The following is a 14,982-nucleotide window of genomic DNA, read 5'->3' on the forward strand; positions in this document are numbered from 1 at the left end:
GATGTTTTTCATTTTTGAACTTATTGAATGGCATTTACCATTAGATTGATTGGTTTTTTTCTTTTTTTTTTATTTTGCTATTTAATACATTTACCATCAGCAGCGTAGCCTCCGGCTTTATAAAAATCGAGCCCCATGGTGCTGCAAACCAATGGAGCTATCAACAGAAAAATCAACAAAAGTCAGGCTTCTGAGTAAAAGGTTTAGGTGTTGGTTTATGTGGCATGTTGAGTCCTGATGTTCTAGAGGCAGGATTTCTGGAGGGCTGGGGTCTGCAATAGGTCAATTTTGAAGTAATGTCCGTAGTAGCTGATGGGTAGAGGGAGTCTGTTTTGGCCTATTTATCATCCATTGTGCAGGGGTTGTCTTTGGCAGCTGTATTTTCTCCTTTGCTCTCAATGGTTTATTCTCTCTGTCCTTTCATCGGTATCGGATTTAGGTTGTGTTTATGGATCTCTATTGGGAAGGTCTTCTTGCTGAAGTCCCTTGTTATTTCTACTGTATCATAAAGGGTGTTCTCTGTGCTTCTGTGCCTTGGCTTTGGGTTTCCAAATTGTACTGGTTGGATGCTTAATCTGTGTTTTCTGCCTTTTTCTTTTCTTTGATGGCATTCCCTTTTCATATGCTTGGTTGTGGTTTCTTCAAAGCTTACCATCTTAATCAGGAAGGAAGACATGCCGGTTTCTAATTGCTTTGTTCTGATTGGAGTGTATATTAGTATCCCAGTTGGTCTTCTTTTTGCTGCTTGTTTCCACAGGTTGGTTAGCTTTAAGTGGGAATCTATTTGCCTGGGTTTGGTATATTTAAGTTAATGTCATTTTTGTTGGGAGTTGTAATCTTGCCGAATGTTCAATTCCAAGCAGCTGGGTTTTTATTGTTGTGGTTTGAATTTTTTGGGATCATTATTTTGATTTTTCTTGCCTTATTTGCTTTGGTGGATCAAGAATTCTACTGGGTTGTTTTATAAAAGTGACGTTAGGAGGTTTCATCTTTTGTTGGAGTTGTTTCCCTTTAATATCGGAAGTTCCTTCTTTTGTTGGCTGATTTGTGCGTGGGCTTACTCAAGAACTCCCTAGAGTATGTGGAATGCAAGACCTAACCTAAGAATAATTTAGAACATACAATACTCAAGAATAACTTATAGGACCCTTGATCCTTCCAGAACCTAGAACTCCCCAAATCATTTCAGAACAACTTATAGGACCCTTCAGATTTCCAAATTAAACCTGGAATACTCTCATAGATGTTAGGGAAGTCTAGAATATTCTAAGAAAGATCCCACTCTAGGCTCCTGCACGGCATCCATAATTGGTGGGGTGACACATTGCTTATCTTAGCCGTATCAATGTACAATTGGCATGATGTGCGTAGTGTTTATTTACTTATCAGTTTTGATTTGTTCAAATAAAATCACTTATAAACTTGCACATACCTAATCCAAATCACACACACACAATTGTAGGTTGCCTTGGTTGTGCATATTTTGGCTGTTGACATGTGTAACCTTCTTGGCTGTTCCATGTGTGTGGCCTTCTTTTCTGCACTTGGTTCTTTACATAAAAACCTGATTGCCCTTTGTCCAATTGTTTTGCTGGGATTGTTTTGAATCCTCTCATTATCAGATCATTCACACTCTTGTATTGTTGAGACCTCAAGGTTCAACCGGGCAGGTTGCTCGAATGTGCTTTTTAGAAAGTCCAGATGCTTTTTAGAAAGTGACGTTAGGAGGTTTCTTCTTTTCTTGGAGCTGTTTCCCTTTAGTATCGGAAGTTCCTTCTTGTGTTGTCTGATTTGTGCGTGGGCTTACTCAAGAACTCCCTAGATTATGTGGAATGCAAGACCTAACCTAAGAATAATTTGGAACATACAATACCCAAGAATAATCTATAATAATTAGAATACTCCAGGGAACCTAGAATATCCTTGATCCTTCCAAAACCTAGAACGCCCTAAATCATTTCAGAACAACTTATAGTTGAGTCCTATTGACACAAACAGATGTTTACTAGAGATTGTAAGGCGGAGAAGTTATGGTCATTAATATTTACACTGATGAATGATGACACAATGAGGATATCTAGATAGTAAAATTTGAGCTACTATGATTTTTAAGGAGGTGAGTGTTTTAGCTAGGAAGACAATTTAATGCACATTTTCTTCCAAAATTAACACAAAGCATGAATTTTTGGGATTTTGTTTTGAATCTAGGGTTTGTTACCAAGGGAAGGTGAGAATCAGTAAGTGTTTGGAAAGAAACATGACATTCCTATTCCAAACATCTTGAAACTAATTAAATTATCCTTTGCATATCATTAATCTATGAAGTATTTACTATGTTATGAATAGTCATATTTAAACTTGCCAGTTTGCAACAAAACATGATGTCGTGTGTAGAGGCACTTACTAATAAATCTCTTTTCTTATCTGGTGGGGATAAAATGGAATAATGTGCTGTTACAGTAAGTCAAAAGAGTAAAGTTTCCTTCTATCACCTGATAGAGAGAAGGCATTTTTTTGGATTATTTAGCTCTTTTTTTTTTTTTTCAGCTTGTGGGCCTACAAGTCTAGTTTCATGCATTTAAAACAGTGCCATTCTATATATAAATACGATATTATAACAATATGCCAATAAATGATTAGGCAACAACATGTTTGCTTCTAAAGTTAGTTCTTTTGAATTGTTTCTATTTCTTCCCATTTAACATTTATAACTAAATCGAACTTCTCTTATGTTTTGTCCATATTAATTAGGATACTACTAGGATGATTGTCCCCTTTACCATGCCAGGGCCTCAAGCTGTTTGCATCATTCCTACTACAAGTTTAATTTTGTTGGGAGTTGATGGGAGGCCGAGCTGCTGAGTTGATGGAAGGCCGAGTTGCTGAGCTACTAAGCTCATTATCGACTAATTTATCTTGATGCAGTCACCAATCAAGACTCGGCCCAAAGCTAACCTGACCAAATCGGAACAGTATCACCATAATAGTAGCGCCAAAATAATATTTTAATACTTCTTAAGTTTTAAAATTCTATTTGATTTAGGATTCTACTTCATATTTCTATTTGATTTAGGATTCTACTTCATGTTTGATTAGAGTTTTATTTTTATTAGGATTTTAGTTAAATTTTATGTAGAATTTATTTCTATTAGGATTCTAGTTGATTTTTACTTAGGATTTATTTTTATTAGGATTCTAATTGAATTTTATTTACAAATATTAGATAGATTTAGATTAGCCAAATACTATAAATATACCTAGAAGTTAGGGGTTGCAATCAAGTTTTTCTTAATCAATTTTTAGCAATTTATTTGGGTTTTCTTAGCAAAACAGTCTTGTTTTTGCATCTTCTTGAAAGTCAAGGTTCGACCATTGAAGTTTGTTCTTTTAAGGGTTTATTTTGGTGTATTTTTTACACACGCGCTACACGTTGCGTCAGGTGGTATCAGAGCGGTTCATCAACCAATCAGATGGCTAATCTTGAAGGTAACGGTAACAACTAGTCTCGTGACGGTGATCGAGGGCTGCCCACGGTTTGGAGAGCAATCGAAGAACAACGGGAAATACCTCGTACAATGGAGCAGCAATTAGAGTGAATTCGCAACCAATTGGGCGTTTTACAACGAGTTAAGGATAATCGAAACCGGACTAATGGCGTAAGCAAGCCGGTTATGTTAAATCGAGAAGACCAGCCATTAATCCTATCCTCATTAATCCTAGAAGACCAATGATGGATGATAGGGATGATGAGGATGATCTTGATCATATGATAGCCAACCCTAGTGGTAAAGGGGTTAGGAGGAATGCGCATCAACACAACTGTTGGGGAAACGATGAGTATAAACTAAAGAATGGTTTTTTGTTGAGTTTGGAGCTTGATCTCGAACATTATGTTGTCCCAGCAATCTCAACGTTTCAAACTCAGGTATGATTTATGTTGTTAGCATGACAAAAACTCCAAGGTTATTGACTCATACTGGGGTATTTTCTAGTCTCGAGGGCTCAAGCATTGCTTCGCAATCCAAGGATGGCGGTGTTTCTTCTTATTGGCTTGCGACTGTAAAGGAGATGGAGGCCATGGTAACAAATCATTCTATAGTTTATTTAGGGTCTAGCATGACTGAATCGAAGGCTATAGGAATATATTCACCCTTGCGATTGCAAAAGCAAAATGGTTAAATAGGTTTCTTTGTGGATAGGGGTGTTGGATCTCCCAGACTAACTAATTTGGGTATTGCAACTGCTTTCGATATTAATCTGAAATTAGATTCTAAAACTAAGAATGATGTAACTGTTGTTGCTATAGCTGATCAAGTGCTTGGATCAAAGGAAGATTCAAGCATCAATAATTTAAGTGATGGAGAGACTGCTGCTAGTCATGGAATAAACCAATATTCGAAACAATTTCACAAGAATGCTTCTCCAGGCAAGAAAAATCTACGGATGAATTCAGAAGTTGTTAAGGAGTCAAAATCAAGAAAGCTGATGAGAGGAGAATAACTTATGATAAGATCTACTAGATTAGAGAAGCGCTCAAAATGGAAGGTTCAACGTCCTCAATCTAACAGTAATAATACAATAGAGGCAGAGGGCAACAAACATGGTGATGGTTGGACCCATGCCAATGAAGATAGAGCTAAGAGGGGAATGAATATCTTTGCTTATGTTCCCTTGTAGAAAAGTTCAAGTAGTTTAAGAAGATGTCAAGGAAAAGTTGCACAAATAAGAAGTACAAGGTGACAACTGACAAGCATAAGAAGTACAAGATATTTGAGATTGGAGAAGAAGTTATGATATTTTTGAAAAATGAACGGATTCCCACAGGAAAGAAGAACAAGCTCAACCTAAAGAAATATGGACCTTACAAGATTCCAAAAAAGACTAATGATAATGCTTATGTTGTGGATTTGTCTAATCATATGGGTATTTCTAAACATTCAATGTGGCTAATCTCTCTTTGTACTTGCCGAACGTGGATTGTCCTACCCAGATTAAAATTCGAGGTTAAATTTTATCTCAAGTGGAGGTAAATGATGCAATCACCAATCAAGACCCAGCCCAAGGCTGACCTGACCAAATCGGAACAGTATCACTGGAATAGTAGTGTCAGAACAATATTTTAATACTTCTTAAGTTTTAGAATTCTACTTGATTTAGGATTCTAGTTCATGTTTGATTAGAGTTTTATTTTTATTAGGATTCTAGTTAAATTTTATTTAGAATTTATTTTTATTAGGATTTTAGTTGACTTTTACTTAGGATTTATTTCTATTAGGATTCTAGTTGACTTTTACTTAGAATTTATTTCTATTAGGATTCTAGTTGAATTTTATTTACAAATATTAGATGGATTTGGATTAACCAAATACTATAAATATACTTAGAAGTTAAGGGTTGTAATCAAGTTTTTCTCAATCAAATTTTAGCAATCTTATTATGCCAGGAAAAAATGAAGGGAAAAAAGTGAGAATTTTTTCTAAAAAATAAAAAAGTTTTGTCGCGAGGGTTGCGAACTAGCCATAAGTGCCAGCCTCGCGACAGCCTGCCCGCAAGGGCTAGCCTCACGGTAAGACTGGCCTCGAGGGCCAGCCTTGCGGCAGCTTGCCACGAGGGAATGCTAGCTGTGAGGCCAGCCTCGCTGCAATTTGCCGCGAGGCAGAGCTGACCGCAAGGGCCAGCCCCACGGCAGCCTGTCGCGAGCTCCCTCGCGGCATTTTCGTGGCAATCTCCCATTTTTTTTGTTGAATTTGACCCCATTCAGTAATCAACACATGTCAGCACTAGCTATCCTTGAGAATCGTGCCCTATAAATACCCAGTTACAGGACATTAATGAGGACTTCTAATTTCGGTAAAATTTAGACTTTTGAATGCATCTTTACTGTTTTGAGGAATAGTCATTGGGATCCGAGACTGATTTTGGCATCGGAGGGTCTTCACGGGGGAAGATTCCCGCGAGCCTTCTAACCAATTTTCTGAACATCAACAGGGCCAAATCCTTGTGGCGAGACCTAGCGACGAAGGCAAAACCTTGCGGTAAAGGCAAAACCTTGTGGCGAAAGAGCTAGTGGCGAAGCCTTGTAGCAAAACCTTATGGCGAAAGAGCTAGTGGCGAAGCCTTGTTACAAAACCTTGTGGCGAAAGAGCTAGTGGCGAAGGCTTGTGGCAAAATCTTGTGGCGAAAGAGCTAGTGATGAAACCTTGTGGCGAAAGATCTAGTGGCGAAGTCTTGTGACGAAAGAGCTAGTGGCGAAGCCTTGTGGGAAAACCTTATGGCGCAAGAGCTAGTGGCGAAGCCTTGTTGGAAAACCTTATAGCGAAAGAGCTAGTGACGAAGGCTTGTGGCAAAACCTTGTGGCGAAAGAGTTAGTGGCGAAAGAGCTAGTGGCGAAGCTTTGTGGCAAAAGAGCTTGTGGCGAAATCCTTGCGGCAAGCATCCTAGCGGCAAACTCCCTTAAGGCAGCTTCTCTTACGACAACCTAACTTCATCCGACACCAAGATCGAGTGGACTTCACATCATAAATTTTAATTGTTATATTTTTTGCAGCAACAAAGCTATTTGGGTTTTCTTAGCAAAACAGTCTTATTTTTATATCTTCTTGAAAGCCAAGGTTCGGCCATTGAAGTTTATTCCTTCAAGGGTTTATTTTGGTGTGTTTTTTTACACATGCGTTACACGCTGCATTATATCCTTTGTGAGTTATCTTGATTTATATTACTGTTATATCTTATCTTTTCTTTTTATTAGATTTGTTTGTATTTAAGATTGTAATCTAGTTCTACAAAGTAGGAATCTAATCTGTAAAATCTAAGAAGAATTCTTAGGATCCATTGTGTATATATTTATGGCATTCATAAGGGAATAAAATAAGGTGGATTATTCTTCCAAAAAGAGGATTTCTGCATAGTATTAGAGCCTGCTCTTCGATCCTAAAGCAGCCTCTATTCTTCCGTCCACACCTTGCTTCATTAATTAGTTTTATTTGTTTCTTTCGTCTACACCTTGTTTCATTAATAGCAGATACTCAGCCTAATCCCACTCTAACCGAGGCTTCTGCCACAAGTTCTCTAATCAATCTGCCTGTTTCGCCTTTGAGTTATGCGACAAATTTTTCCAGCAACTCAATTGTAAGTTGAATGAGAGTAACTTTAGGGAATGGTTCCCGTCAATTATGCTGGTTATTAAGGGAAAATGCAAGGTTGGTTACTTAATAAGCTCTACTTCTTCTCCACCGAGCACAATAGCCACATGTGGTACTTGGGAAGTCGAGAATTCCACCATAATGGCCTGGCTGATCAATTCGATGGAGCTTAGAATAGGAAGAACTTACCTATTTTATAAACCGTAAATGAGATATGGGATTTGGTCCAAGACATGTACTCAGATTTTGAGAACTCATCTCAATGCTTTGAGATCAAATCTGCCATTAGGACCACACGACAAGATAATCTAAATATTACTAATTACTTTAATGTTTTGGTTGAACTTTAGCATGAGATGGATCTATTTTACACCAATAATTGGGAATGTTTTGTGGATAGTACAAAATATAGTAAGATGAGTGAGAATGATCTGATGTTTGATTTCCTACATGGCCTTAACCATGATTTGGATGAAGTAAGAGGCAGAATCTTGGGTACAAAACCTTTGCCTTCACTTCAAGAAGTTTTTGCTGAGGTTCGGATGGAGTAAAGCCAAAGAAAGGTAATGCTAAATCAGCAAAGTGAGTCCCCTTTAACTCACCAAAATTCTACTTTAGCAAGTTTTAAACAAAAAGAGAGTCAACCAAGGAATCTAGGACGGGATAAGCAGTGGTGTGACCACTATAAAATGCCATATCATACCAAATAAACATGTTGAAAAATTCATGGGAAACCGGCTAACTAGAAGCCAAGAGGAAAAAATGAGAGTGGAATGACTGCCTACATAGTTGATGCACCAAAGCAAGCAGGAAGTAGTACCAGCCTTAACCTATTAGAGGAGCAGATTCAGACTTTGTATAAGCTGTTGAATCAAGGTATATCCTTTCTAAGTTCTCATATGGCAGCTACTACTTTACAAGGTAATCCCCATTACTCTTTAAATTCTAGCAAACTCTCTAAGAATACATGGATAGTAGATACGGGTGCTTCCAACCATATGGCATGTTCAGCTTGTTCAATGACAGAATACACCCCTTGTGACAACTCTATAAACATTTCAATGGCTGATGGTACCACCTCTCCAGCCAAAGGACATGGAACAATTTGTATTTCTGATTTAAAACTTAAATCAGTTTTACATGTTCCTGGTTTAGGATGTAGTTTATTGTCAGTCCATAAGATTACTTAAGATATGAATTGCTGTGTGACCTTTTATTCATATTGCTTATTTCAGGACCAAGTATCGGGGAGAACGATTGGCAATGCTAAAGCTAAGGATGGGTTTTATTATATGACAAAGGATAGGATTTTTTCTTCTACAAATAAGGCTGTTTTAATAGCCACAATTGATGCCAAGATTTTGTTGTGGTATAATCGTTTAGGTCATCCAAGTTTTTCTTATCTTAAATTCTTGTATCCACATTTTTTCATCAATAAAAATCAAACTTCTCATGTGAACAGTGTACCATTGCCAAACAGTCTCGTTCTTCTCATCCAATTCAATCCTATAAGCCATCTAAATCATTCCATTTAGTTCATAGTGATATTTGGGGACCATCTAAAACTCCTAATATTTTTGGTTCTAAATGGTTTATAACCTTTATTGATGATCATTCTAGGGCATGTTAGGTGTACCTTATGAGGGAAAAATTTGAACCTTGTAACATTTTAAAGAAATTTCACAAACTCATCTTAAATATGTTTCAAACTTCCATCTAAATTCTTCGTACTGATAATGCTCGAGAATATTTCTCTCATAACTTTACCAATTATCTATTCGAACATGGCATTCTACATCAATGCTCTTGTCCATACGCACCACAGTAAAATGGTGTGGCAGAAAGAAAAAATCGCCATATTCTATAAATGGCTCGCGTTATGATGTTCACCACCCATGTCCCACATTTCTATTAGGGGGACGCAGTCCTTACAGCTACATATTTGATCAATAGACTTCTCTCAAAGACCCTAAAATTTCAGACCCCTCTTGCTGTCCTTTGTTTTCTCTACCCAATTGGTAGCCACTTAGATTCTCTTCCTCCAAAAATTTTTGGTTACACTGTGTATGTTCACAATAATCAGCTTAACCATACAAAGTTGGACCCTAAGACCCTTAAATGAATCTTTATTGGGTACTCTCCCTCTCAAAAAGGTTACAAATGCTATAACCCTCTCAAAAGACAAGTCTTGGTCTCCATAGATTTCACATTATATGAAAACCAATCATTTTACCCTTCACCAGTTTCTCCATCCCTCTCGGATCCTACTCCTATTTCCTTTCCTTGATGCTCATCTGCCCTTATGCTCTCAAGGGGGATAATTTATAGCCTCTTTACCTGTTAGGCCTTCAAGTTCTGATAGCATAAAGGCAGATCCTTCAAGCTCTTCTCCTATTTCTCCTAATCCATCTTCTCAGCCAAAAACTACAGTTGAACCTCATGTTCCAACTCCATATTTAGTTGCTAAAAATCCTATACATTGTGTTCTAGATGTTCAAAGGTCCATCCTGAGGGACAACAAAATCAATCATCACTTCTAGATGCTGGTGTATTAGAAAACAACACTAAGAATGAGTCTATCAGCAGTGATAATTTGGATTGGGCTATGCCTATTGCTCTAAGGAAAGGGGTAAGATCTTGTGTCAAGTATCCTCTATCTAATCACTTGACTTATGCTAAGTTATCCCTGCAGTACAAGGGATTTGTTGCAAGTATTGACAACATTGTCGGTCTAAGGAATATTCAAGAGGCTATGAGTGATCCTAAGTGGAAAGTTGCAGCTATGGAGGAGATGAGTGCCTTGGTGAAAAATAACACATGCGAGATTGTTAAACTACCTTCAAACAAAAGGGTGGTTGGTTATAGATGCGTTTTCAAAATAAAGCATAATGCAGATGAAAGTGTTGAAAGATACAAGGCAAGATTGGTTGCACAAGGGTATACTCAAACATATGTGATTAACTATGAGGAGACTTTTGCTCCTGTGGTCAAACTCAACTCAATTCGGGTATTAATTTCTCTTTATGTTAATCTTGATTGGCCTTTACTTCAATTTGATATTAAAAATGCTTTTTTGAATGGTTACTTGGATGAGGAGATATATATGAGAATATCCCTAGGATTTGAATAGGAAATTGACAGTGGAAATGTGTGCAAATTAAAGAAATCACTATATTGATTAAAGTAGTCTCCAAGGGTTTGGTTCAAGGAATTTAGCATGACTCTCAATTGTTTGGGATATAAGCAAGAGCAAGCTGACCATACCTTGTTTATAAAGTCTACAGTAGAAGGTAAAATTGTTATATTAATTGTTTATATTGATGACATTATTGTGACAGGTGATAACTTACAGGAAATTAAAAATTTGAAGAAGCAATTAAGAACTGAATTTGAAGTGAAAGACCTAGGAGTCATGAGATACTTCCTGTGAATGGAGGTGGCTCGGAGTAAAGAAGGGCTATTCATCTCTCAAAGAAAGCACACACTTGATTTGTTAAAGGAAACTGGGATGTTAGTATGCAGACTGGTTAGTACTTCTCTAGAAAAGGGTTGAAATGTCAAAGAAAAAGAAGACACTCCTCTTGAAAAAAGAAAGGTACCAAAGGTTGGTTGGTAGACTAATATATTTATCACTTACAAGGCCAGATATAGCCTATGCAGTAAGTGTCATAAGTCAATACATGCATTCCCCTACTCAAAAACATATGAATGCAATGTTCTATGTTTTAAGATACCTCAAGGCAACAACTGGGAAAGGGCTGATGTTCAGGAAAACTAATGAAAGAAGAATTGAATATTTTGTGGATGCGGATTGGGCTGCTTCACGTGAGGATAACATGTCAACTTTAGGTTATTGTACCAAGTTATGGGGCAATGTGGTTACGAGCAAAAAGCAATCCATAGTGGCTCGAAGCAGTGCTGAGGCAGAATTTCGTGCTATTGCTCAAGAGATATGTGAAGTTATTTGGCTCAAAAGGATGATGGAAGACTTGGGGATATCCTTGTCTCAACCAACCAGTGTTCTAAAAGGCGGTAGGCACTAGTCGGACGCCTGACCGGGGCTTAGCGCCTAAGCGGAACCTAGAAAAATTGTTATTTTCAACACATAAACCTGCATTATTTTATAACATTTGTTATTTTCTTACATTATTTTGTATTTTTATCTAATAATAAATCACACACAAATTAAATTATATATTAATAATAATTTAACTCATAAAATATACTTTCTAAATTTTTTTTCCCACAAATTTCCTAATTTTTTTACCATTGCTTTGGTTTATTTGGTGTTTGGTCTCTCTCTCTCTCTCTCTCTCTCTCCCCCCCTCCTAAATCTCTCGTCTCCCAAACGAGTTCCATTTTCTCTGCTCCTTCTGTTCAATAACTACTACTACAAGAGGTAAAGAGCCGTCGCCTCCTCTTCCGCTTCTAGGAGCAGCGAAGCGACAGTTATGGCGTGTTCAGTTCTTGAGCTTCAGAGACGAGGGCACTTCATCCACCATCTCTACACGCATGGCTCTTATAAATCACAGCGGCCAGGCCGCGCACAACCCAGGTAGGTAGGCACATTTGTCCACCATCTCTACACGAACGACTTACAAATTGCAGCGGCCAGGCTACGTGTGACCCAGGTAGGTCGATGGCCCATGTCGCGCCCGACCCAGGGGACTAGGGGCCGCCTAGGCGCTGATCGGGCTGGATTAATCGGCCCAGCGCCTAGGGTGCCGGTTAGGCCTTATTCGCGGCGGCCATGAGCTGTCTAGCGCCTAGGCAGCCGCCTTGGCAGCATTTTAGAGCACTGCAACCAACAGAAGTTTATAGTGATAGCAAGTCTACTATCAGTATTGTAAAAAATTCGGTTCAACATGACCCAATGAAACATGTAAGAATTTACAGGAATTTTATAAAGAGGGAAATTGAAGAAGGAGCAATCAACTTATCCTGCATTCCAACTACTAATCAAATGATTGATATTTTCACAAAAACTGTTGCAAGGCCAAGGTTCGAGTTACTAATTGGCAAGCTGGGTACTTGTATCTATTTCTCAGGTTGAGGGGGAGTCTTGGGAGCTAATGGGAGGCCGAGTTATTGAGCTGATGGAGGGCCGAGCTGCTGAGATGATGGGGGGCCGAGCTGCTGAGTTAATGGCCGATCTGATGGAGGGCTGAGTTGTCGAGCTATTAAGCTCGTTATCGGGTGATTTATTATATGTGATTTATCTTGATCTATATTGCTATTATATCTTATTTTTCTTTTTTATTAGATTTGTTTGTATATAAGATTGTTGTAATCTAGTCCTACAAAGTAGGAATCTAATCTCTAAATTCTAGTAAAATTCTTAGGAGAATTCTTAGGATCCATTGTGTATATATTTGTAGCATTCTCAAGAGAATAAAATACGATAGATTATTCTTCCAAAAAGAGGATTTCTGCACATTTCAAGTGCTACACTTGGCCTGATTCTTCTATGGGTACATTGACATATGAGGTGTGGCTCCTTATGTATCCTAAAATTTTTATTTCTTATGTTACTTGATTTAACTTCAGTGATTGTTGCTTTTGAATGTTGAACAAGATACTTTGAGACCTCTGCTAGAAACTTTACTCCTGTTCTTTCTTGACTGTTTGAGATATGTTTACGTTCCATTGATGAAATTTATGTGTAGTTAGCTAAATATCAATTGTTTGGCTAACAAACGTGAGATGCAACAATGTTATGAGTGGTATCGATGCAGTTTCTTTCCTTAATATCTGAGAGCCAGCAAGCCCTATGGAGCAAAATTTTCACCATGGAAGTTTTGAAATAGAATTTACATTGTGTAAGCTTTTGGTTTTTGTCAAATCAGGTTGCATCCTTTTAGCTATAGCATCTGAAATAGGTGTGTGATTGATGGGGTTGAGATTTTTAAAACCTTTATTTATAGCTCACAAGGACACTGAAATTGCTGGATATCCAATTTTCCTTAACTTTTGTACTTGGAGATTAATTTAAAAGCCTAGACAAGAAGCAAGCCGCCTGACATGATTGCTTTATACGGTGCCATATAACATTGATTGCGATCAGGAAACCAAGATGCATTTTCCTTCATTGGCAGGTGCTCCTGAACCTGTGTTCTGTGTGACACGAGCAAGGTACAACTTTGAGTGTGAAAGTCATGCAACTGGTCCTCTTACTCATAATTTACCCATTTGTGATTGAAAATCTGTAAGATGGCATTTGGTTTCATCAGAATCAAATGAACGGCATAAAACCTGGAAGGAACTAGTTGAGTTGGAATCAAATAGGCTGGGATTTTCATTCACTTGTGTGGTTGCATTAGAAAGAAACATGTTGGAAATAGATTAATCTTACCTTACAGAAAAGTGATTCATTCAATGTGGAGAAGAATTAAGTTCAAATAATTGTTTTCTTGTAAGAAAAAATAGTTTATTTCTATTATTTATTGCTTTTAACATCTTTTCTTTATGTTTTTTATTGGTTAGTTGTTAATATTCTTTTATTTATTCCAATAGTTGTCATTATAAGCAGAGATATCAAACAGATAAACAGGTCGGGTTTAGGTTGAGTCACTATTGAGTTGCAATATGTGAAGGCTCACCTTTTCACTTGATAAAGCTTATTGGATCAAGAATCCTTAACCCTAATCTAAATATGCTAATTAAACAATTAAACATGCTAACATATTAAATACCTATATTCAAGTTAATATATATCGATCAGATTGACCCATTAACCTATTTAGAGTTGAGGTCAAGAGGATGGAGATTGTTGGTTAGAGAAAATGAAAGAATGGAAAAGTTGCTGGATGTTTCTAACTCTAGGGTTTTAATTTTTTTTTTTTTCTCAAAAATATGCTTAGAAGTTGAATTAGGAATTTAGAATGTTAAATGCTTGAGTGGTATTTTGGAAATAGATATATAAATTAATGGGTAGGGGTTAACGGGTCAACTTCAATTTTTGGTTTCATCTTGACCCACTTGAACATACTTTGTTATTAAATCAATTTTAATTTTTTTTATTTGTTCTACTATCAAATTGAATCTTATAAACTCTTATCAAGTCAGCCCAATAATGATCCAAACTTATTAAGGGTCAACTCAAATTCATTATTTTCGTGTCGAGTTCAAATTGGATCATTAGGTTAAGTGATCTATTGACAACTCTAATTACAACTAAGTTAAATATTTATGAAAATATAGAGTATTCTTCTTGTATATGGATATTATGTGTTACGTAAGAAATAATGTCTCAGTACCTTTTTTATTCGTCATATATGTTTCTTTACTTCTTATTTGTTTTTATGCTCATGAATATTAATTGGGTTTCTATTTAATAGTTAGAATATATTAAATATTATCTAGACCAATAACTATCACATTCATGAAGTTATTTTGGTAATAGAGCTACATCCTGCATTTGTGCTTGTAATAAGATCTGCTTTGTTCTGGTAATGTTATTTTAGACTTGCATTCCACCAATTTTATTTTTCTAGTAATTTATCACATTCTACTAATGTTAACTAGACTAGTAAAGACCAAATACGATTTCACCCAATACAGTATCCCATTTTAATCAAATACGATCCAAGTTTGATATTTTATTTATTGTTTAATTTATAGGGTTTAGTTTGGAGTCTCCTTGATGCAAACCTTGAATCAAAGAAACAAAAGTAATTTCGATTATCCAAAATAAATATCAGTATTCAATAATATTCATAACTGTTTAAATTTTAATATATCACTAAAAATTATTAATAGATAAAAACTAATTTTAGCTATGTTTCTTTGATCCAATCTAATTTAGATTATAAAGATAATACCGATTTGATTAAGATTTTAG

At 36.7% G+C, this 14,982-nt stretch overlaps 1 protein-coding gene across 3 annotated transcripts in view; it reads left to right on the top strand.

The window, feature by feature from the left end:
• LOC127798737 (uncharacterized) overlaps nucleotides 1-12,911 on the top strand; it is a 171,703-nt gene extending 158,792 nt beyond the window's left edge. For 2 of the 3 annotated variants that reach the window (XR_008022471.1, XR_008022480.1), the window contains one exon: nucleotides 12,878-12,910. Coding sequence is in view for 1 of the 3 variants with exons in the window: in XM_052332305.1 (XP_052188265.1) it covers nucleotides 12,878-12,897 (20 nt within the window). In the remaining 2 variants the exon portion in view is untranslated. Of the gene's footprint in view, nucleotides 1-12,877 lie in introns of all 3 variants that reach the window. The other variant, XM_052332305.1, reaches the window with a different exon arrangement.
• Nucleotides 12,912-14,982: the final 2,071 nt, after the last annotated feature.

This window comes from Diospyros lotus, chromosome 4, assembly GCF_014633365.1.
Source record: "Diospyros lotus cultivar Yz01 chromosome 4, ASM1463336v1, whole genome shotgun sequence".
Lineage (NCBI taxonomy): Eukaryota > Viridiplantae > Streptophyta > Magnoliopsida > Ericales > Ebenaceae > Diospyros > Diospyros lotus.